At 29.2% G+C, this 25,348-nt stretch overlaps 1 protein-coding gene across 2 annotated transcripts; it reads right to left on the bottom strand.

Moving 5' to 3' along the window:
- Positions 1-711: 711 nt before the first annotated feature.
- LOC130447615 (apoptotic protease-activating factor 1-like) lies at positions 712-24,723 on the bottom strand. 2 transcript variants are annotated; one of them, XM_056784531.1, is made up of 18 exons: positions 24,392-24,720; positions 24,146-24,340; positions 23,745-23,759; positions 22,451-22,653; positions 22,157-22,397; positions 21,876-22,105; positions 21,455-21,793; positions 19,916-20,126; positions 17,275-17,459; positions 17,099-17,219; positions 16,854-17,040; positions 16,528-16,797; positions 12,251-12,581; positions 10,483-10,687; positions 10,139-10,424; positions 5,493-5,911; positions 5,247-5,425; positions 712-4,286 (listed from the first exon to the last, which is right to left on the bottom strand). In XM_056784531.1, the coding sequence occupies exons 1-18, from the start codon at positions 24,521-24,523 to the stop codon at positions 4,061-4,063; spliced, it is 3,975 nt and encodes a 1,324-aa protein (XP_056640509.1). In that variant the 5' UTR covers positions 24,524-24,720; the 3' UTR covers positions 712-4,060. The 2 variants fall into 2 exon arrangements, with proteins under 2 accessions (XP_056640509.1, XP_056640510.1); XM_056784532.1 differs by lacking the exon at positions 23,745-23,759 and having other exon boundaries at positions 24,392-24,723.
- Between the last annotated feature and the right edge of the window lie 625 nt (positions 24,724-25,348).

The following is a 25,348-nucleotide window of genomic DNA, read 5'->3' as shown; positions in this document are numbered from 1 at the left end:
CCTGGTATCGTTTCGTGATAAACTAGTTTGGTCTAGAGAGTCTCAATTTATTGGAGCTTCATTCTCTATCGGAACAATCTGGTGTCACCTTTTCCTAACAGGTTTCTACATCTTGGTTTATGAAAGGTGTCATTGGGAATTTGTACTTGTCTGGTGGGCCCCAAGTTGGACAGTTCTTGGTATTACATGAGATTCTCTATCAAAATAACCTGTTGTCACTTCGTTTCTGTAGTTGAAGGCCCAGAATGTGTCACCAGAGATGTGCAAGTGCTTGAAATGACCATTTTTTTAAACAATAATACTAATTTCAATTAATTTTTAGTCTTTAAAATGGAATCTTCGTTTTCGAAATGTCTTATAAAGATTACTATTGACCATTTGGTTTGGTGGGTTTCAAGTTTTAAAAATTCTTGGGAGTTTCAGAATTATTCATTAGCATAACTTTGTGATGCTTATTGCTATCTGGATGTTATCCGGAACAAGTTTTCGAATAAGTACCAGCATTATAGTTTGAGTATTTTTTAACAATAATTAGTTTAAAGTAATAAATTACATTGGAGAAGATGTACACAGCATTTTAGGTAGGATAGAATTGACAGATCCGGATTTTATTGGAACGCAGGAGAATTATATTCGAATTCTTTGATGTGTGTTGGGGTAATTTTGTAGGAAAGGGATGTAAATATTAATTGGTGATAGTATGAATAAAAATATTATAGAAAAATGGTATTATATTGGTAATAGAAAAATAACCGAAATTTTACAACAAAGTATGTTTTTCACAACAATATGGCAGTAAAAGTTTGGCCTCGATATAAATAATCGATTGCTAAAAAATAGATTAAAGAGTATGTATTAAATATCAATATATAAACCACAATTAATAATCATTTTTTGTTATCTAAGTGTGATATATTTAAAAAATTCATAAAATCTTGTTTTTTTTCTTGAATTTGACATACAAACATTAACAAATATAATTAATAATTTGCTATAAATGAAAGCTACAAATGCAAAAATAGTTATTACAAAAATGCTCACCTGAATCTCAAAAAGATCTTTTTCCTAATGTGCCGTTTATTCTTATATTAAAGTTTTTGATAAATTGTTCGATAATTAAAAATTTTCAATATCGACAATTATAAAAACAGTAAATTTCGATTTAGATACAGCACATTAGGAAAAATAAATATCAATAATAATATTTTCGATATTTAAAATAATTTGTTAATGATAAAATTGAACCCAATAATAATAAAAAAAACGATATAAAATCATTAACTTGTAACATACAAAATAAATAATAAAAAAATAGTTTAAAGCTATTTACAACATATAATAGTGGTAATTGGATAAAAAAGAGTAAAAATTCAATATCAATATGTATTTCTTCTGAAAAAAAAACCCTAAAACTATTTTTGTTCCTAATTAGGATTAAAAGACTAAGAGACACAAGATAAATAATTTGAGGAACTAACCAAAATCTGTAATAGTGACCATGGATACTGCAATATTTATTTCTCACCCTGTATATACTTATAGAGAGCTTTTGGATCAGTTTAATACTGTGCCCTATTAAATTTTTAAAATTCGAGCGCCATCTTAGAGAATATTTTGATATGAGGATATATGAAAAGTGTCACAAATAGAAAAAAGCAAAAAATAAAAATGAAAATTGTTTATAAAAGTGTTTAGAAGAAAATTTTTGGTTTAATTGGAGGAAAATAGAAATCTAAGACACAATTTTTATCATCCTTTAACAAATAAAACAAAAAATTTGAAGTATTGTATCGGAAAATGATATTTTGCTAATAGGTGATCGAAACAGAATTTTTGACTCTATAAAAGAATGTATTGAGGTATGAATAGAATGTTTAGAAGCCTTTTTGTAATGTCTGGTTACTAATTTTGTTATAGTTCAATATAAGAAAGCCTAAAAACCTAACAAGGTAGTTATATATATATAGGATGTTTGAAATTATATCTACAAGAAACAAAAAACAAAAATGAACTGTATGGGAAGGATAAATAAATAGTGGGAGCGCCTTTTTGGGTCGAAAAACGTTGAAAATATTAATAGAGATATTAAAAAAGTAGTTTTAATGAAAATTTGAGTTGTAAGTAGGATTTTTGTATAATAAAAAGTCATCAAATATGATATTAATGTAGTTGGTAAGACAAATAGAGTTTAGGCGCCATTTTGGAGCTAGAAATTTGTTATTTTTCAATATGAGAATGTTTAAAAAGTACCACAATAAAAAAAACTGCTGATAACAAAATAAAAAATGAATTTTGACATTGAGACACAAATGATTTTGGAAAATGCAATGAAATATTATGAAATTAATGTAGTGGACGACTCAAACAAAATTTAAAGGCCATTTTGGTTTGAAATATTCGTCCATTTTGTCATTTTTGAATCAATGAATGTCAAAAATCTGCTACAAACAACATCAAAGCAAAGTTGAATGTTTTTATGTCGGGCTAAAATTGATTTTTGAAAAAACAATACCATCAATATGATATAATAAGTATTAGGAAGTTTGGGCGCCATTATAGAGTGAAAAATTCGTTTTATTTCGACCGAAAATTTACTACTAAAGGAATCAAAGAAAATTAACACTTTTTCATGTCGATTCGAAAATGATATCGTAGAACAAAACGTTGGGGAAGATGAGATCAATGTTATGGGTAAGTCTGAACGCCATTTTGTAATGTGACATTTGTTATTGAGCTGTAAATTATCTTAGAAGTAATGAGATCAGTAGAATAATCACGACAAATCAATTTTGGACATTGTCATATAGAGTTTGAAATACTTTAGAAGCAACGATGGAATACAGGAAGTTTAGAGGCCATTTCAGAGTGAGAAATTTGTCATTATAAAACAAAATGATACCAAAAAATAGTTTTTTATGTGAAATATCTGCGATTAGCTCTTAGTCTTAATAAACGGTTATTATTATATATAAATTATTTACAAAATACAAAGTATATTCTCATTACTGCATTATCGAATGATTCCGTTCACTTTTTAACGATTAGTGAACAAGAAAAAATTGACTATAGTGACGGTATCACCTCAAAGCAGCATAATTTCATTACAATCACTAAATAACTAGTAAATATTCGATATAAATCATCAGATTTTTACATTGGAATGTTTTTAATTTTCATTATAGGTTAGAAATTTATTCGTATTCATTTTTCGATAACTAAAAACTAATGATTTACATCACAAAAAATTTTTTAATATAATGTGTGGTTCACTGTTGATGGGAAATTGTTCAAATCATAAAATTTTGTCGATTAAAAACAAAAAATTACATAAAATAGAAACAGAGACAATTACACAATTAAAAATCTTTTTTATAAATATTAATCGAAAGACATTAGTAAAAATATGATTCAAATAATTATGAATAAAAATCTAGGAGTGTACCACACACAAATAATTATAAACGATAATAAATATTCGATTAATGACAAAAAAGTTACGAAAACTCCTTTTTCTTTAAGCTACATCACGAAATGTCATCACAAAAATCAATGCCGGAGCAAAAAATTCAATAATTTTTTTATATTAAAAATAAAAATATATTCGGTAGTTGCAATTCTCATATTGCACCTCGAAAATAAAATTAAAAGCCTGTTAAACGTCAATTAAAGATGCTTCTCCCTGTATAAATATATATATGTATATTAGGGTGGTCCAAAGAAATTTTTTTTCGAGTCTCGTATCAAAATGTGTAAATTTATAATGTTTTAACAGCCCCCTTCACACGGTAGGTAGGAAATAAATTTTTTTAAGGGTCGCTCCAACTTTTTGGATCGTTTTTTATTTTCCTCATAATTTTCTCGAGAAAAATAATAAAAAAAAAAATGATTTTTGACGATTTTAGAAATTTTTAAAAATTTTGAGTGTTTAGAGGGGACTGTTGAAACATTATAAATTCACATATTTTGATTCGAGACTCGATTTACCTCAAAGTATATAGAGAAGCGTTCGAAAAATTGATATTCGAGAATTTTTTTTAAATATTGCACTAATTTTGAAAATTCAAATGTTATTTGTAGATTGAACAATTTCCATTATATAAATTTTTCCGCTCGTATCGATTGTCAAAAAGGAATTGAAATCGTTGGAGGCCGATATATATTTCACTTTGTGTTTCATTCTTATCAACGAAAGAAGGTATTCGGTACCGGTCAAAATTTGGCGTTCGGACCAAAAAGACACGTCCATCGAATTTAGATCTGACACTAGACTTTCTAATATATCGATGCTGAAACAAAAATTTTAAATCAAACGAAATTTCTTTGAATCCGAAGAAAAATATATAAATATGGCAACGTCTCAATTTCTTACAAGTTTCTATAAGGGAAAGAAGAGGAATAATTGATAGATTGCGGCGTTGCCAAATGATTTACTGTAACCTCAAGCGGATAAACTCGAAAGAAAATAAAACGAAAAAAAAAAAAAAAAATTTACAAGATTTACAGAAAAATTAAGTACGGCAACGTCGCAATTTTTAAATTTTCCAATTAGAAACTTAAATCCGGAAAATGTTTCAACTTTAATCAATGTAATCGTAGTATAGAAACAGTGTTGCCAAACTTAAACATTCCATAGATCTAGAGAAAAATACGTATAAGTATGGCAACACCGCAATATGATTATCGCTTTAGGAAATCGCAAAACTGAAACAGTGTTGCCTAGATATACAAAAAATGCACCATATTCGTATACAAAATTTGAGAAAATGGACGGAAATTGAATATTTTTGGATTCCAAGACAAAAATACGTATGGCAACATCGCTATATGATTAATAATTTGGGAAATTACAAGAAAATGTTACAAAACTAAAATATTTAATAAATCTAGATCAAATGTATATAATCCATGAACGAAAAAATAAGTACGGCAACGTCGTAATTTCATTATTCCTTTAAAAAATGGTAATAAGAAACAATTTCGTCCGAATATACATAAAAAAGTTCAAAATTGTATATTAGTCATGAAAACCGGGTGCAAAATGAATTTTTAATAATTTCTTTAGATTCGAAGAAAAAAAAAACGTACGGCAACACCGCAATTTCGTTATTTCGCAGTATATCGCAATACAGAAACGGTGTTGCCATATCTAAATATTCCCTAGATCTAGAGAACAATAAAACAAATCTGGAAATGTAGAATTTTTGGCAAAATAATAATAATAATTATTGAAACGAACGGTTTTTCACCTTTTCGGTCTCCCCTTTCTCGTTTTGACGTTCTGAAACGTTTTCAGATTCCACCAAGCGATCTCCTCACCGACGCTCACCAAAATCGGTTCCTTATGAGGAGAAAATATCAAATCTTGTACTTCGTCATCGTGCAACAACAAAGAAACGCTCTTATACTGTTGATCCAGATTGAACACCTACAAAAAAATGATAATAATTAGAATAAATAAATGATGGACGATGCAGTGAAATCGCTATACTCACTTTGATAGCACCAGAAGACATTCCGATGGCTAACAGACATCCGTCGCAAGAAAATTTGACCGTAGTAACTTTTTCTTCGATACCGATCCTATTCAATAACTGCACCGTGGCATTTTCGTTGTTCCAATTGTAAATATCGCAAAAATGATTGTTGCATTGATCGTAAACGGCGCCGATTAAATATTTGTGGGAACAGAACGCTGCTACCTTCAAATCTACCTTTTCCAAAATATTATTATTGTTTATTCGATTGAATTCATCGCTTTCCACATCCCACTCGTATATATTGCATACTGAATCGAGTATCAACAGTTGTTTCGACACGTGGAAAATTACGGGGTGTTGTATAGTTCTTTTGTATATTTTTTTATCGTTGTAAACAGTTACTGTATCCGTACCGGTTACTGACACTATTATACCTGAAATCATGAAAACAAATTATTTTCTCATCTTTTTTCCAATAATATTTGTTAATAATCGAATAAACAGTTTTATTATGTTATAATTATATATTTTTTTTCCTCTAATATGACATAAAGTTTTGGTATACCCCCTATATACACAGTAGAGTCTCTTTTTGACCCCTGGTGGTTCACCAGGACCATTTTGGGAATCACCGATTTACACATTTTCTATTTTTTCAAATTTTATATGTCATTTAATTGAAAATAATAAATACAACTGGTATTTTAATTATTTTTTTTTAATTTAGTACTAAAATTGTTATTAAAGTTTTGTTATACCCCCTCTATACACAGTCGAGTTTCTTTTTGACCCCTGGTGGTTCACCAGGACCATTTTGGGAATCACTGATTTACACATTTTCTATTTTTGCAAATTTTATATGTCATTTAATTGAAAATAATAAATACAACTGGTATTTTAATTATTTTTTTTTAATTTAGTACTAAAATTACTATTAAAGTTTTGGTATACCCCCTCTATATACAGTCGAGTTTCTTTTTGACCCCTGGTGGTTCACCAGGACCATTTTGGGAATCACCGATTTACACATTTTCTATTTTTTCAAATTTTATATGTCATTTAATTGAAAATAATAAATACAACTGGTATTTTAATTATTTTTTTTTAATTTAGTACTAAAATTGTTATTAAAGTTTTGTTATACCCCCTCTATACACAGTCGAGTTTCTTTTTGACCCCTGGTGGTTCACCAGGACCATTTTGGGAATCACTGATTTACACATTTTCTATTTTTGCAAATTTTATATGTCATTTAATTGAAAATAATAAATACAACTGGTATTTTAATTATTTTTTTTTTAATTTAGTACTAAAATTACTATTAAAGTTTTGGTATACCCCCTCTATATACAGTCGAGTTTCTTTTTGACCCCTGGTGGTTCACCAGGACCATTTTGGGAATCACTGATTTACACATTTTCAATTTTTACAAATTTTATATGTCATTTAATTGAAAATAATAAATACAACTGGTATTTTAATTATTTTTTTTTAATTTAGTACTAAAATTACTATTAAAGTTTTGGTATACCCCCTCTATATACAGTCGAGTTTCTTTTTGACCCCTGGTGGTTCACCAGGACCATTTTGGGAATCACTGATTTACACATTTTCTATTTTTGCAAATTTTATATGTCATTTAATTGAAAATAATAAATACAACTGGTATTTTAATTATTTTTTTTTAATTTAGTACTAAAATTACTATTAAAGTTTTGGTATACCCCCTCTATATACAGTCGAGTTTCTTTTTGACCCCTGGTGGTTCACCAGGACCATTTTGGGAATCACTGATTTACACATTTTCTATTTTTGCAAATTTTATATGTCATTTAATTGAAAATAATAAATACAACTGGTATTTTAATTATTTTTTTTTAATTTAGTACTAAAATTACTATTAAAGTTTTGGTATACCCCCTCTATATACAGTCGAGTTTCTTTTTGACCCCTGGTGGTTCACCAGGACCATTTTGGGAATCACTGATTTACACATTTTCTATTTTTGCAAATTTTATATGTCATTTAATTGAAAATAATAAATACAACTGGTATTTTAATTATTTTTTTTTAATTTAGTACTAAAATTACTATTAAAGTTTTGGTATACCCCCTCTATATACAGTCGAGTTTCTTTTTGACCCCTGGTGGTTCACCAGGACCATTTTGGGAATCACTGATTTACACATTTTCTATTTTTGCAAATTTTATATGTCATTTAATTGAAAATAATAAATACAACTGGTATTTTAATTATTTTTTTTTAATTTAGTACTAAAATTACTATTAAAGTTTTGGTATACCCCCTCTATATACAGTCGAGTTTCTTTTTGACCCCTGGTGGTTCACCAGGACCATTTTGGGAATCACTGATTTACACATTTTCTATTTTTGCAAATTTTATATGTCATTTAATTGAAAATAATAAATACAACTGGTATTTTAATTATTTTTTTTTAATTTAGTACTAAAATTACTATTAAAGTTTTGGTATACCCCCTCTATATACAGTCGAGTTTCTTTTTGACCCCTGGTGGTTCACCAGGACCATTTTGGGAATCACTGATTTACACTTTTTCAATTTTTACAAATTTTATATGTCATTTAATTGAAAATAATAAATACAACTGGTATTTTAATTATTTTTTTTTTAATTTAGTACTAAAATTACTATTAAAGTTTTGGTATACCCCCTCTATATACAGTCGAGTTTCTTTTTGACCCCTGGTGGTTCACCAGGACCATTTTGGGAATCACTGATTTACACATTTTCTATTTTTGCAAATTTTATATGTCATTTAATTGAAAATAATAAATACAACTGGTATTTTAATTATTTTTTTTTAATTTAGTACTAAAATTACTATTAAAGTTTTGGTATACCCCCTCTATATACAGTCGAGTTTCTTTTTGACCCCTGGTGGTTCACCAGGACCATTTTGGGAATCACTGATTTACACATTTTCTATTTTTGCAAATTTTATATGTCATTTAATTGAAAATAATAAATACAACTGGTATTTTAATTATTTTTTTTTTAATTTAGTACTAAAATTACTATTAAAGTTTTGGTATACCCCCTCTATATACAGTCGAGTTTCTTTTTGACCCCTGGTGGTTCACCAGGACCATTTTGGGAATCACTGATTTACACATTTTCTATTTTTGCAAATTTTATATGTCATTTAATTGAAAATAATAAATACAACTGGTATTTTAATTATTTTTTTTTAATTTAGTACTAAAATTACTATTAAAGTTTTGGTATACCCCCTCTATATACAGTCGAGTTTCTTTTTGACCCCTGGTGGTTCACCAGGACCATTTTGGGAATCACTGATTTACACATTTTCTATTTTTGCAAATTTTATATGTCATTTAATTGAAAATAATAAATACAACTGGTATTTTAATTATTTTTTTTTTAATTTAGTACTAAAATTACTATTAAAGTTTTGGTATACCCCCTCTATATACAGTCGAGTTTCTTTTTGACCCCTGGTGGTTCACCAGGACCATTTTGGGAATCACTGATTTACACATTTTCTATTTTTGCAAATTTTATATGTCATTTAATTGAAAATAATAAATACAACTGGTATTTTAATTATTTTTTTTTAATTTAGTACTAAAATTACTATTAAAGTTTTGGTATACCCCCTCTATATACAGTCGAGTTTCTTTTTGACCCCTGGTGGTTCACCAGGACCATTTTGGGAATCACTGATTTACACATTTTCTATTTTTGCAAATTTTATATGTCATTTAATTGAAAATAATAAATACAACTGGTATTTTAATTATTTTTTTTTAATTTAGTACTAAAATTACTATTAAAGTTTTGGTATACCCCCTCTATATACAGTCGAGTTTCTTTTTGACCCCTGGTGGTTCACCAGGACCATTTTGGGAATCACTGATTTACACATTTTCTATTTTTGCAAATTTTATATGTCATTTAATTGAAAATAATAAATACAACTGGTATTTTAATTATTTTTTCTAATTTAGTAGTAAAATTGTTATTAAAGTTTTGTTATACCCCCTATATACACAGTCGAGTTTCTTTTGGACCCCTGGTGGTTCACCAGGACCATTTTGGGAATCACTGATTTACACATTTTCTATTTTTTCAAATTTTATATGTCATTTAATTGAAAATAATAAACACAACTGGTATTTTAATAATTTTTTTTTAATTTAGTACTAAAATTGTTATTAAAGTTTTGTTATACCCCCTATATACACAGTCGAGTTTCTTTTTGACCCCTGGTGGTTCACCAGGACCATTTTGGGAATCACTGATTTACACATTTTCTATTTTTTCAAATTTTATATGTCATTTAATTGAAAATAATAAACACAACTGGTATTTTAATTATTTTTTTTAAAATTTAGTACTAAAATTATTAGTTTAATAATGAAATATTAATTTATAGTTATTATTATTTTCTAAAAACACACAAATTTAACTGTGAGATCAATTATTACATACGGGGTAGTTGTTTGGGGTACTACTAGAACTAATTTGAATACCACGAAGAATAAACTTTCGAAAGTACAAAAATTAGTTTGCGTATGTGCAACAGGGGTCATGAAACCATCCCCAACAGCTGCACTGTACTGCAAATAAATATTTAATATCAAATATATCCATTTACCTATATATGGATCGAAAAAATCTAGACTGTCCAATTTTTCACCGGAATTAACAAACGGTTTGGTATACAAATAGGAATTAGTGGGATCGTAACATTTTAAAAAAGTTATCGGTCGATTATTCGCCTTTTCCAAAATAATTTCTTCCTTTGTTCGAGTCTTAAATAAACGTATTTCCCCATTTTCCATACCGTATATTACTGTATCACCATCCACCGAAAAGCAAGTACAAGTTATTTGGGATCCCAATGGTTCGCTTTCCGATATCAAACTGTAATTGTTGAAAATCTAAAAATCACCTTAAATAGTTAATAAATCTATTGGATATTTTTGGAAAAACACTCACCTGCAATCTATTTTCGTGATCCGATGTGGCGGTTAGGGCGTTTTTCTTTTTCCAATATGGGGTGAAAGTTGGAATGTTCCTAACTTGAGGTTCTCGTTCGCAGGGTTGTATGTGACATTGTTGCAAAGTCTTTTTATCGGAACCAATTAATAGTATGTGAACGGAATTATCTTCGTCGTAAAAAGTATCCAAGGAATTTGCTAATCTGAAATATATGAAATTTGGTGTTGATTGAACTGACCGAATCGTACGACCCTCGTAACTAGATATATAGGATTGTGGTTAATAAAATCGATTAGAGACTAAATGGAGTTTTATGGAATTGTTTGAGAAAAAAAATGAATCACAAAAATGATTTAAATAAATTTTGAAAGTTACAAAATAATACACAACTTTCTTTAAATATCATGTACATATAAATAATGGAGATATTCACCTTAAATTTGATATAAGTACTAAAAAACGTCTAATTTTTAAAGAAAAAAATCACCAAGGTGCAACAATAGCGCGTTTATGAGATACAAGGTTTTCAAGTGGAAATATTGAAATAGGATAGATAAAATATTGTATATCCCTCGTATCTTCAAAAATTGGTTACTTATCGCAATATAAATGTTACCAATCGATTTAGGACGAAATATTACTTTTGGAACAAATTTCATAAACTTTTTTTGAGAAAGATTAAGCTAGAAAAAAATTTTTTAGTGAATTTTCCATACCGTAGTTTACGGTGAAATTTATATAATTTTTTTGTCCAAAAAATGCTCATATTATGGAAAACGAAGTTTTTTGATAACAAAAATCGTCTGTTGCAGTTAATTTTTGGATAAAATCACTTCTTAAAATTTTAATACAGGTTTGAAATTAAAACCAAAAACGTCTGTGTGTTTAAAAAACTGTAACAGCTAAAATAATTGAAACATTTGTTCAATATTTTAAATAAGTATTTGGAAAGGTCTAATTCACGATGAAAAAAATCAAGAACGTGCCACAATAGCGCGTTTATGAGATACGAGGTGTTAAAGTGGAAATATCAAACAAGGAATGATATCGTATATCCCTCGTATCTCAAAAAATCGAAGGGTTAGCGCAATATAAACGTTACCGATCGATTTAAAACGAAATTTTACCTATATGAACAAATTTCATCAAATTTTTTTCAGTAAAAATAGGCTAAAAATGACTTTTTGGCGAATTTTGAAAAATATCAAATTTTCCCTACCACTGTTTGTGGTGCTCATATAAATTTTTTTTGCCAAATATTAGAGATGGGTTTTTTAATGTAAAAAATAGTTTTCTGATACAAATCACTTGTTCAAATTTTAACGAAGGTCTGAAATTAAAATCAAAAACATCTGTGTCTTTGAAAAATTCTTTAAGCCAAAATAATGGAAATATTCGTTCAATATCTTAAAGAAATACTTAAAAAAGTCTAACTTATTATGAAAAAAATTATGACCTCGCTTTAATAACGCATTTATGAGATATAAGGTGGTAAAGTGGAAATATTAAAAAATAAATGATAAAATATTGTATATCCCTCGTATATATATAAAAAAAATAGTACAGTTAACACAAAATAAATGTTAAAACGACATTTTACCAGAATTAAAGTACTTTTTTCAAATTTTTATAACAATTGTGTGTCAAAAGTTTCAACAATACAGATTTGAATCAATTGCAATCTTTTTTTAGTTAAATTCTTGATTGAAACCTTCAAATATTACAAATTCATAACAAGTAGCGCAAAAACAAATCACCAACATACCCTCTGTTCCTAAATTCCCTCAGAATCTTCTGTTGTTCGATATTCCATATACGAACAGTACTCCGATCAGTACTAACAATAAGATATCGATTATCGTCAGTTAAAGTCGAACAAATATTTTTAACCTCGTCGTTTTCGAAAATAATTTTCTTTTTCATGCCACTCCACATCGTAATATTCGTATCCCCTACCACCCAAAATTGATTGTAACACAAAAATATCGAATTGCAAACGATGTTGTTGTGAAATTGATAAAAATATTGAAATTTATCGTTGATCACTTTGTATATGAAGACGCTGTCGTCCAGACCGAAAATAACAGATTCGTCACCTAAAAATCAATTCACCTCCATTAGATTTTTTTTTGAGATAAACTTTCTTGACTTGAAACTACAAAGTTTGCATTATTTCAATAAAATTCACGATTTTGTATCAGGAGAACAAAAAGAACGAAGAGGTGTATGGATATATCAGGAGCAACTCGATATTCTGTTCTCCTGATACAAAATCGTAAATTTTGTTTTTATGAAATTTCATTGATTTTGAGCTAAAACTACAAACTTTGCGTTATTTCAACAAAAACCTGATGATTAGGAGAACAGAATATCGAGTTGCTCCTGATATATCCGTACACCTCCTTGCTCTTTTGTTCTCCTGATACAAAATCGTGAATTTTATTGAAATAATGCAAACTTTGTAGTTTTAACTTAAAATCAACGAAATTTCATAAAAACAAAATTTACGATTTTGTATCAGGAGAACAAAAGAGCAAGGAGGTGTACGAATATATCAGGAGCAACTCGATATTCTGTTCTCCTGATTATCAGGTTTTTATTTAAATAACGCAAACTTTGTAGTTTTAGCTCAAAATCAATGAAATTTCATGAAAACAAAATTTACGATTTTGTATCAGGAGAACAAAAGAGCGACGAGGTGTACGGATATATCAGGAGCAACTCGATATTATGTTCTCCTGATTATCAGATTTTTGTTGAAACTTTCTAGTTTCAACTGAAAATCAACGAAATTTCATAAAAACAAAATTTACGATTTTGTATCAGGAGAACAAAAGAGCGAGGAGGTGTACGGATATATCAGGAGCAACTCGATATTCTGTTCTCCTGATTATCAGGTTTTTATTTAAATAACGCAAACTTTGTAGTTTTAGCTCAAAATCAACGAAATTTCATGAAAACAAAATTTACGATTTTGTATCAGGAGAACAAAAGAGCGAGGAGGTGTACGGATATATCAGGAGCAACTCGATATTCTGTTCTCCTGATTATCAGGTTTTTATTTAAATAACGCAAACTTTGTAGTTTTAGCTTAAAATCAACGAAATTTCATGAAAACAAAATTTACGATTTTGTATCAGGAGAACAAAAGAGCGAGGAGGTGTGCGGATATATCAGGAGCAACTCGATATTCTGTTCTCCTGATTATCAGGTTTTTATTTAAATAACGCAAACTTTGTAGTTTTAGCTCAAAATCAATGAAATTTCATGAAAACAAAATTTACGATTTTGTATCAGGAGAACAAAAGAGCGAGGAGGTGTACGGATATATCAGGAGCAACTCGATATTCTGTTCTCCTGATTATCAGGTTTTTATTTAAATAACGCAAACTTTGTAGTTTTAGCTCAAAATCAACGAAATTTCATGAAAACAAAATTTACGATTTTGTATCAGGAGAACAAAAGAGCGAGGAGGTGTACGGATATATCAGGAGCAACTCGATATTCTGTTCTCCTGATTATCAGGTTTTTATTTAAATAACGCAAACTTTGTAGTTTTAGCTTAAAATCAACGAAATTTCATGAAAACAAAATTTACGATTTTGTATCAGGAGAACAAAAGAGCGAGGAGGTGTACGGATATATCAGGAGCAACTCGATATTCTGTTCTCCTGATTATCAGGTTTTTATTTAAATAACGCAAACTTTGTAGTTTTAGCTCAAAATCAACGAAATTTCATGAAAACAAAATTTACGATTTTGTATCAGGAGAACAAAAGAGCGAGGAGGTGTACGGATATATCAGGAGCAACTCGATATTCTGTTCTCCTGATTATCAGGTTTTTATTTAAATAACGCAAACTTTGTAGTTTTAGCTTAAAATCAACGAAATTTCATGAAAACAAAATTTACGATTTTGTATCAGGAGAACAAAAGAGCGAGGAGGTGTGCGGATATATCAGGAGCAACTCGATATTCTGTTCTCCTGATTATCAGGTTTTTATTTAAATAACGCAAACTTTGTAGTTTTAGCTCAAAATCAACGAAATTTCATAAAAACAAAATTCACGATTTTGTATCAAGAGAACAAAAGAGCAAGGAGGTGTACGAATATATCAGGAGCAACTCGATATTCTGTTCTCCTGATTATCAGGTTTTTATTTAAATAACGCAAACTTTGTAGTTTTAGCTCAAAATCAATGAAATTTCATGAAAACAAAATTTACGATTTTGTATCAGGAGAACAAAAGAGCGAGGAGGTGTACGGATATATCAGGAGCAACTCGATATTCTGTCCTCCTGATTATCAGATTTTTGTTGAAACTTTCTAGTTTCAACTGAAAATCAACGAAATTTCATAAAAACAAAATTTACGATTTTGTATCAGGAGAACAAAAGAGCGAGGAGGTGTACGGATATATCAGGAGCAACTCGATATTCTGTTCTCCTGATTATCAGGTTTTTATTTAAATAACGCAAACTTTGTAGTTTTAGCTCAAAATCAACGAAATTTCATGAAAACAAAATTTACGATTTTGTATCAGGAGAACAAAAAAGCGAGGAGGTGTACGAATATATCAGGAGCAACTCGATATTCTGTTCTCCTGATTATCAGGTTTTTATTTAAATAACGCAAACTTTGTAGTTTTAGCTCAAAATCAACGAAATTTCATGAAAACAAAATTTACGATTTTGTATCAGGAGAACAAAAGAGCGAGGAGGTGTGCGGATATATCAGGAGCAACTCGATATTATGTTCTCCTGATTATCAGATTTTTGTTGAAACTTTCTAGTTTCAACTGAAAATCAACGAAATTTCATGAAAACAAAATTTACGATTTTGTATCAGGAGAACAAAAGAGCGAGGAGGTGTACGGATATATCAGGAGCAACTCGATATTATGTTCTCCTGATTATCAGATTTTTGTTGAAACTTTGTAGTTTCAACTGAAAATCAACGAAATTTCATAAAAACAAAATTCACGATTTTGTATCAGGAGAACAAAAGAGCAAGGAGGTGTACGAATGTATCATGTACGTACGGATACATCAGGAGCAACTCGATATTCTGTTCTCCTAATTATCAGGTTTTTGTTGAAATAACGCAAACTTTCACGAAATTTTATAAAAAAACATGACGATTTTGTATCTTTGTATCAGGAGCGATAAATTTCAGTTCAAACTACTAATTTTGCATTATTTCACCAAAAATATGATTATCCGGGGAACAGAATATAGAGTTGCTCCTGATATAATACACCTCCTCATTTTTATGCTTTCCTGATACAAAATCTTTTTAATATAATTTTGTGAATTTTCAGTTCAGGCTACAAAATTTGCCTTATTTCAACGAAAAAATTTTTTATTTTGTATCAGGAGAACAAACGTGGAGGTGTACGGATGTATCATGTACGTACAGATATAACAGGAGCAACAAATTCCAGTTCAAACTACAAAGTTTCTGTTATTTCAAAAAAATATCTGATACTCCGGGGAACAGAATATAGAGTTGCTCCTGATATATCTGTACACCTCCTTATTCTTTTGTTCTCCTGATATAAAATCGTAATAAAGTTTTAGTTCAAACTACAAAACTTTCCTTATTTCAACAAAATTCAACGATTTTGTATCAGGAATATATTGTAGAGGAGGTGTAAGATATAAAAATTTATTGCTCCTGATATTTTCGTACACATCGTTCTTTTGTTCTCCTGATATAAAATCATATTATTTTTATAAAATTTCAGCCTTATTTAAATAATAATTACGATTTTATATCAGGAGAATAAAATATCGAGGAGGTGTAAGATGTAAAAAATTGTTACTCTTTATATTTCCATACCCATATTCGTTATTCTGTTCTCCTGATACTAGAAATACAGTAAAAAAAGAAAGATTTTATAAAAAAGTGAACAGAAGCGAATTGTGAGAGCAAAATGTTTGGATAGCAACACCAATGTTTCTCAGCGAAGTTTTTATAAGTTTCTATGGCTTAAACAATTATACAAACTACCGTAAGACATCGGAAGCTAGAAAATTTACCCTCTATATTTGTGTATAGTATACAAGGTACCGGCATTCCTTTACGACCGGTTTCATATAAAGCGACTTCGTTGTGAGCATCCCAAATAGTAACATTCCCTTCGTTACTTCCAGTTGCTATCCGAAACGTATCAGGAAAATCGTTATGGAAAGCAGCCGATATCAAATATTCTTTATAATTGGGTATTTTGAATTTTTTTCTCGGATATATCTGACCACGATCCGCTGTATGGATATCCTGCCAATAAGATTGTTTCGTTTTAGGCGATACTGAAAATGAAAAAAAAAAATTAATTACGAACGAAAACGTTTGTTTTTGAGCTTACTGAGACATCCGGTACTGAGATCTAGACTGTTCCGCGTACTGTCCGCGGCGAATTTCCATAATATGACAGTACCGTCACGAGACACCGACAAAAAGTACCTCCTGTCAGGACTGATTATCATACTCATTATGGCGCCGGCGTGACCGACGAAATTCGATATTTCTTTCGAACTCTGTTCGTAAAACAACTAAAAACGAATTTATTAATAAATTATTTATATTTAAATACATTCGATTTGTGTTTACTTTAATTTTACCGTTGGTGGTACCGATTAAAATGTGATGCGGCGAATCGAAAAAGCAAGCGGAAGTTATGTCATCTTTTATGTTAATAATTTGTGAATAGTCAAATTCCTCGATTGGTTTCCTGTAAAAAAAATAATTTTTTATATATTTTTAGTTATATTTTGCATAAAACTTACTGTAGCTGTAAGTAGAGGTGGGACGACGATTTGGCAAAATGTAGGGCATCTTTAAATACGAAACTGTCACGGTTTTCTTTCAAAGCGTATTGTATGATGTCTGTCTTTTCGTAACTGTACAAATTACCACCGCAACGTTTTATAAAATCCTTGTATTGTTTCAATTTTTCCTTCAAAAAAGATTCCTGGAAAAAAAAATGTTAGAAACTATTTAAATTCAATAATTTTTTTGATAAATTTTAATTTTGTAAAGTGACCTTCTACCATGTTCTGTTTTCTTAATATTCCTTTCATGGTAGGATCACCATGTATAAGGTTTGCCACAACTCTTTGCATTAGTGATTTGTTGATTCTATGTTCTCCTGATACAAAATCTTTTAAATACAATTTTGTGAATTTTCAATTTCAATAGAAACAAAATTGCTATTTTGTATCAGGAGAACAGAAGAGCGTGGGCGTGTACGGATGTATCGTGTACGTACGAATATATCAGGAGCAACTCGATATTCTGTTCTCCTGATTATCAGATTTTTGTTGAAATAACGCAAACTTCCTGATATATCCGTACACCTCCTCATTCTTATGTTCTCCTGATACAAAATCTTTTTAATATAATTTTGTGAATTTTCAGTTCAGGCTACAAAATTTGTCTTATTTCAACGAAAAAAAATTTCTATTTTGTATCAGGAGTACAAATATGGAGGTGTACGGATGTATCGTGTACGTACGGATATATCAGGGGCAACAAACTTCAGTTAAAAATACAAAGTTTGCGTTATTTCAACAAAAACCTGATAATCCGGGAAACAGAATATCGAGTTGCTCCTGAAATATCTGTACACCTTCTCATTCTTATGTTCTCCTGATACAAAATCTTTTCAATATAATTTAGTAAATTTTCAGTTTTACTATTTTGTATCAGGAGACCAGAAGAGCGTGGGCGTGTACGGATGTATCGTGTACTTACGAATATATCAGGAGCAACAAATTTTAGTTCAAACTACAAAGTTTGTGTTATTTCAAAAGAAACCTGATAATCCGGGAAACAGAATATCGAGTTGCTCCTGATATATCAGTACACCTCCTCATTCTTATCTTCTCCGGATACAAAATCCTTTCAATATAATTTAATAAATTTTCAGTTTTACTATTTTGTATCAGGAGACCAGAAGAGCGTGGGCGTGTACGGATGTATCGTGTACTTACGAATATATCAGGAGCAACAAATTTTAGTTCAAACTACAAAGTTTGTGTTATTTCAAAAGAAACCTGATAATCCGGGAAACAGAATATCGAGTTGCTCCTGATATATCTGTACACCTCCTCATTCTCATGTTCTCCTGATACAAAATCTTTTTAATATAATTTTGTGAATTTTAAGTTCAGGCTACAAAATTTATTTCAACAAAAAAAATTTTGTATCATCAAAAGAACATAAGAATGAGGAGGTGTACGGATGTATCGTGTACATACAGAGATATTAAGAGCAACAAATTTTAGTTCAAACTACAGAGTTTGGGTTATATCACCAAAAATCTGATAATCCGGGGAGCAGAATCGAGTTGCTCGTACACCTCCTCATTCTTATGTTCTCCTGATATAAAATCTTTTCAATATAATTTTGTGAATTTTCAGTTTAGACTACACTATTTGCCTTATTTTAACAAAAAAAAAAATATTACTAGTTTGTATCAGGAGAACAAAAGATCGTGGAGGTGTACGGATATATCAGGAGCAACAAATTTTAGTTCAAACTACAAAGTACCTCCTCACTCTTATGTTCTCCTGATACAAAATCTTTTCATTATAATTTTGTGAATTTTCAATTTAGACTACACTATTTGCCTTATTTAAAAAAAATACGATTTTGTATCAGGAGAATAAAAGATCGTGGAGGTGTACGGATATATCAGGAGCAACTCGATATTCTGTTCTCCTAATTATCAGATTTTTTTGTTGAAATAACTCAAACTTCGTAGTTTGAACTGAAAATCCACGCAATTTCATGATAACAAAATTTAAGATTTTCTATCAGGAGAACAAGAGCGAGGAGGTGTATGGACGTATCATGTACGTACGGATATATCAGGAGCGACAAATTTCAATTCAAGCTACAAAGTTTGCGTTATATCACCAAATATCTGATAATCCGGGGAACAGAATCGAGTTGCTCCTGATATATCTGTACACCTCCTTATTCTTTTGTTCTCCTGATATAAAATCGTTTCTTCTCGCGTTTACACTTATTTATATAGATGAATTATTTTAATTCCAAATTGTTTTATTTCTAATAATAAAATTGTTATCATTACCGAATAACAACCGGGACGATGACATAGCGTAATAACAATTTCTTGGTTTTAGAGCATTTGTTGATAGAAAATTAGTTTCAAAAACGTTTGATAAAAATCGAAACGTCAAATTTGACATAATTTTTAAAACTAATTTTCTATCAAAAGAGCCATTTCGCTGTGCTATCGTCCCGGTTATTATTTGGTAACGATAACAAAAATCAATAATAGAGAGATTGAACAAGAAATAGCTGAAGGAAGAATAAAAAATGAAATAACTGGTAACAAAAAGAGGAATTAAAATAATGAGAATAAAAGAACGTGTTAAATTAAATATCTTATAAACTTACTTTTCTCGTTATATAAATTTCGTATTTTTCCATGTCCCTGTAAGTATCTTCGGTACCGACGGATTTTATTTTCAATTCCAAAAATTTCAAATTCAAATATATCTGAAATTTATCGAAATCCTCGCCGTGGTAAATGTGATGCCCGATAAATTGTAAAGTGTAATTGTCGTTCGGTAAATTGGCATAATTCCTATTGGTCACCCTATCGTATCTGCAAGAAATTATTGTTATTTCGCTATGTTATCGTCCCGGTTATTATTTGGTAATGATAACAATATTATTTTTGAAAACACACTGTATACTCTTATATTATTCCAACAATTCTTTACTTTTTATATATTTTTTTAGATTCTTTTTGATCTTTGGTCACTTTTGGTAGAAAATTAGCTTCGAAATCTGAACATTTTTGAATTAAGACCAAAAAAGATCTAAAAATCAATTTTTCTTGTTTTTTTGCAACTAATTTTCTATTAAAAGAGACCTAAAATCAAGAAATTATTGTTATTTCGCTATGTTATCGTCCCGGTTATTATTTGGTAATGATAACAATATTATTTTTGAAAACACACTGTATACTCTTATATTATTCCATCAATTCTTTACTTTTTCTATATTTTTTTAGATTCTTTTTGATCTTTGGTCACTTTTGGTATAAAATTAGCTTCGAAATCTGAACATTTTTGAATTAAGACCAAAAAAGATCTAAAAATCAATTTTTCATGGTTTTTTGCAACTAATTTTCTATTAAAAGAGACCTAAAATCAAGAAATTATTATTATTTCGCTATGTTATCGTCCCGGTTATTATTTGGTAATGATAACAATATTATTTTTGAAAACACACTGTATACTCTTATATTATTCCAACAATTCTTTACTTTTTATATATTTTTTTAGATTCTTTTTGATCTTTGGTCACTTTTGGTAGAAAATTAGCTTCGAAATCTGAACATTTTTGAATTAAGACCAAAAAAGATCTAAAAATCAATTTTTCTTGTTTTTTTGCAACTAATTTTCTATTAAAAGAGACCTAAAATCAAGAAATTATTGTTATTTCGCTATGTTATCGTCCCGGTTATTATTTGGTAATGATAACAATTTTAATACTGTATACAAACTGAATATTTATAGTATTAAACTAAATACATACTAAATTGGTAGAATCTAACCTCAATTTTATAGTGTGTGAAGTTTCATGAGTTTTAGTTGAAGTAGAAGAAGAAATAAGTGAATTCACAATAAAAAATCTTGATTTTCCAGTTCATTTACAATTTATTAAAAAATATAAATATGAAATGGTTATTTAAAACTTATTATTAAAAATTTATTTTAATTAATGTTTGCTACATTTTTAGGTTATGATTTTGGAACGAATCTCAACCTAACTTTGTGAAAGAATTAAAACAAATCAAAAACAATTCCGAGCTGTTTCAATTTGATTAGTTTTAGATGAAAAAATTTCAAGAGGTTAGAAAAAAAACATTAATCAAGTGGTATAATGGTTTATTTAGATGATATTTAATTAAAAATTTCTACTTACCCAGCCAAAAGTCTTCTATGCAAGTCTTTAGTGTTATTTTTAGTAATTTTCTTGAGGTAGTTCAAATATATATCGTGAATACCATAAATGTAAGTCTTGAGATCATTGTGATAGAAACGAACTATCAGGGATTTTTCAGCGAAGCTGTTCATGATATTGCGCACCTCCGAAGGATCTTTATCCCAAAGGATTTGAAGTACGACCGGCGGTATGTTAACATCCTTTTCAAAAACCGCCAAAGTTTGATATAGTTCTCTTAAATTATCAGTGAGTAATTTTTCTATGCAAGTATTAATCATTTCGTTTATGTTTACGTGTCCTTCGGTGTATTGATTCAAGCTGAAATTAGAATTTATATTTTCAAAATTTTATAATCAACAGGGTAATAATCAATTTTTTTGTTTATATCCACTCACTTTACCTATAATTTCCTTTCAGGAGCATCTGTTTGATGTATTTCCATATTTCCACCTGTCCGGCTCTAACATCTTCGATATTTTCACTCAAATACGAACCGATAAGTGATATCAACATCGGATGCCCCTGGCAAATATTGTGAATCTCTTCGGCAGCACCCGGTAGATCATGATTTGTTTTTAACGATTTTTTAAACAATTCCAACGACTCCGCCGAGGAAAATCCAGTTGAAACCTAATAAATTCTATCAATAAAAAAATAATTATTGAATATTTCGTTACTAACTTCTACTCTTCTGATATGGTCTCCGTTTATAATATTTTTGTACTGCGTTGTGATGATAGTTTTCACTTTAATGTCGAAACATGCCAATACTTCTCTCTTGGAAACATTGTCTAAAATTATAATTGCGTTTCTCAGTCTTTCGTTCAAAAATATTTTTGTTAATGAGTCTATTAGGACTTTATGGTCATCGTGACAATGCGAGATCTTAGTTTCCAGTACAGAACACGCCGAAGTGTACAATCTGAAAAATATATATAATAAGAAATAATCTAACGATATTTAGATGTAACAAACCTCCACATGGGCTGCCAAGCATCTTCCTTGCTATGACAATCGCCCAAATTTATCCAAAAAATGTAGTTGTCGAAATATTGTCGAACCGTTTCATCTCTCAGAACATTATTTATGAGACAGGATTTTCCGTAGCCCATCATACCGTGTATTACAAGAGTCTCATCCCAATTGAGATCTTGTAGATTGGCTTTGACAGCGTTTACCTTAATATAAATAGTAATTGAATACCAAATACTAATACTAATACATACTAAGAAAACTTTTATATATCTAAGAAGGTTTCTGTTGACTTTAAACTGCAATGTTGCCATCAATTTTGTTTTTACTGCAGTACCATTATAATTATTTCAAATATAGTCCGGTCAAATTAGACCAAAAAATATAAGTGAAGCTACATAAATTACCACCAAACTGAAAATCAGTAAAATTGTTTAAAATATGAGGAAACCACATTTAAAAAAACATTACAACAATAGTTTGTTTTTAAGTAGATTTGAAATGCAATTTCCATTCATTATCACTAATTTTGGAAACAATGTTCATGCTAATCAAGTTATAAAACGTCTAAAAGATTATATAACACACCAATAGATACGATCCATCCATTGTCGAGGCTTGAATTTGGATGTTTTCATGTACCGAGCTATTTTCATTTTTAGTTTGGGAATAAATATTCATTATCATTATATTTATTTTAAGAATAGTGTGAAGTGGGTGTTACATAAATACTAATTAAAACAACAAATAAAATTAGCTAGTATTACCTATTACATCATTTATGTTTACAATATTTGTGACGTGGGATTTGAATATGATCTTCAAGGTGAGACAACCTTGGATAGGTCAATGCTCACCTATAATTTATTGACGAAAGATACCATATAGAAGCCAGAAGCCAAAAATACAATTAAATGTTATCTACAATATTTGTTTATACCTGGAGATTATAGATATCAGTATCTAAATCCAATTTATATTAAAAGGAAATATATACAAAACGAAAAGAAAGTAGTGAAGAATGAAAAAAATATAAAAAACAGAATGTTCAGAACATGAATCAACATAAAATCCAAGTTATAGGAACAGAAAATGGACAAAAACCAAAAATATTGAACAAAACAAAAAGAAAGTAGTAAAGAACAAGAAAAACATAGAAAACAGTGTTCAATGCATGTATCAATTTATCAGAAATTAATATTTAATCGATAAAATAGATAAAACCTTGAAAATGTGTAAAATACATCACAAAAAAGACCAAATTTCTATAATTTTAAACAGTATTAACCGTACTTACCAATTTACACCATTCCTAAGCAGCAATATTTAAAAAATTAATCAAAACTACGAAACATTTAGAAATTCACTATTTACATCTCAAATAAAACATGCACACCCTTATTCGTTAATTCAAGTTTATAAATAATAAAAAACTTAACATTTCATTGATTTTTATTTAAACTCAAGATTCTGTAAATCTATAATAAAAGGGGCATCACTAGTAAACACTTAAATGATTAGAGCCTCAAGAGGATTGTTGGAAAAACCGTATCATAACAAACTGTGAATCTAACTGATTATACAACTAAATATTTTTATTATCCAGAAATGATAAATACACATTGTTTATTACGAATTTAAAAATTAAGGGTATAAAAATATTGATAAAGGTATAAATATGAATTTTTCGTAACTTACCAAACTTTCTCTAGGAACATAATTGGGAGGTAATTCGGGGAAGCCTCCTCTAACGAACGATAACCGAAAATTTCTTTTTTCGAGTATATCCCTCTCGTGTTCTGGATATGTGTTTCTAAGATATTTCAACACCAATTCCAAATTACCGTTCGAGTGAATTTCACTGAACAATTCATCAATTCGTTCATGTTTTTCCTGAAAACAAAAGAATGTCAATATAACCTTAAATAAATTAAGTTTACGTACTTTTTTCCATACTGCTTTGTATTGTTTTTCGTTTAAAATTTTTTTGGATATCAAGAAATCCGTAAAGTCGTCTAGGTCCGATCGTATCACACGCTTGTATTGGTTAATTTGAGAATTCAGAGATCCATCCATTATTTAAGACAAAAGAATAAAATTGACGTTAGTTCATTGTTGTTGAGCAACAAAATACTTATCTTTAAATCGATAATAACTTTATCTATTCTATTGTTAATAGAGCACCGCAAAAATTATTAAAACTAAATATAAAATAATGAGCAAAATAAACTTGTTTGAACCTTTCCTACGCCATCTGAAGTATGACGCATTGTGACGTTAGTTTTTTGTACTAGCCGAAATAGACGAAAACAACGTTGCCAAAGATACAAATTTTTCAACTAATACGTCATGTTTTTTTAAAGTTTAATTTAGGATAATATTAAAATATCACAATATTTAGCTGTAAAAAAATAACAATAAAAATATTTAGATAGAAGTTGCGATACAAATGAATAAAATATGATTTCTAATTATTCCAAACATTTATATAAATCCATTAAATGATTACAGCAACGTTGCCACGTTTAATTATATCGAAAACGAACTAATGAAAATATCGATTTCAAGTCTCAACAAGTTTTGACGAATATGTGAATAGCAGAATTAAAAAAAAAATATGAACTGGGATAATATTTAATGGATTATCCTGAATTTTTATTGAGTTTTTAACAAATCTGATTTATTTCGACCTATTATATGAAATTCCACCATATTTTACTTCGTACCCACAAAAGATTATTAAACTTCATATTGTTTATGAATTCATAGATGACGTTATACATCCATGCTTGATTATGCTTTTTTATTATTTTTATCAAATTAAAATCTGCACATGTTGACCAAGTTGACATATTGTAAGCAATGACATTTGACATGTGCTTATAATTTTTGTCTATGATC

The sequence above is a fragment of the Diorhabda sublineata genome, chromosome 8, assembly GCF_026230105.1.
Source record: "Diorhabda sublineata isolate icDioSubl1.1 chromosome 8, icDioSubl1.1, whole genome shotgun sequence".
NCBI classification, from domain to species: domain Eukaryota; kingdom Metazoa; phylum Arthropoda; class Insecta; order Coleoptera; family Chrysomelidae; genus Diorhabda; species Diorhabda sublineata.
Note: the sequence above shows the minus strand (reverse complement) of the source record. Positions and strands in the feature narration are given on the sequence as shown.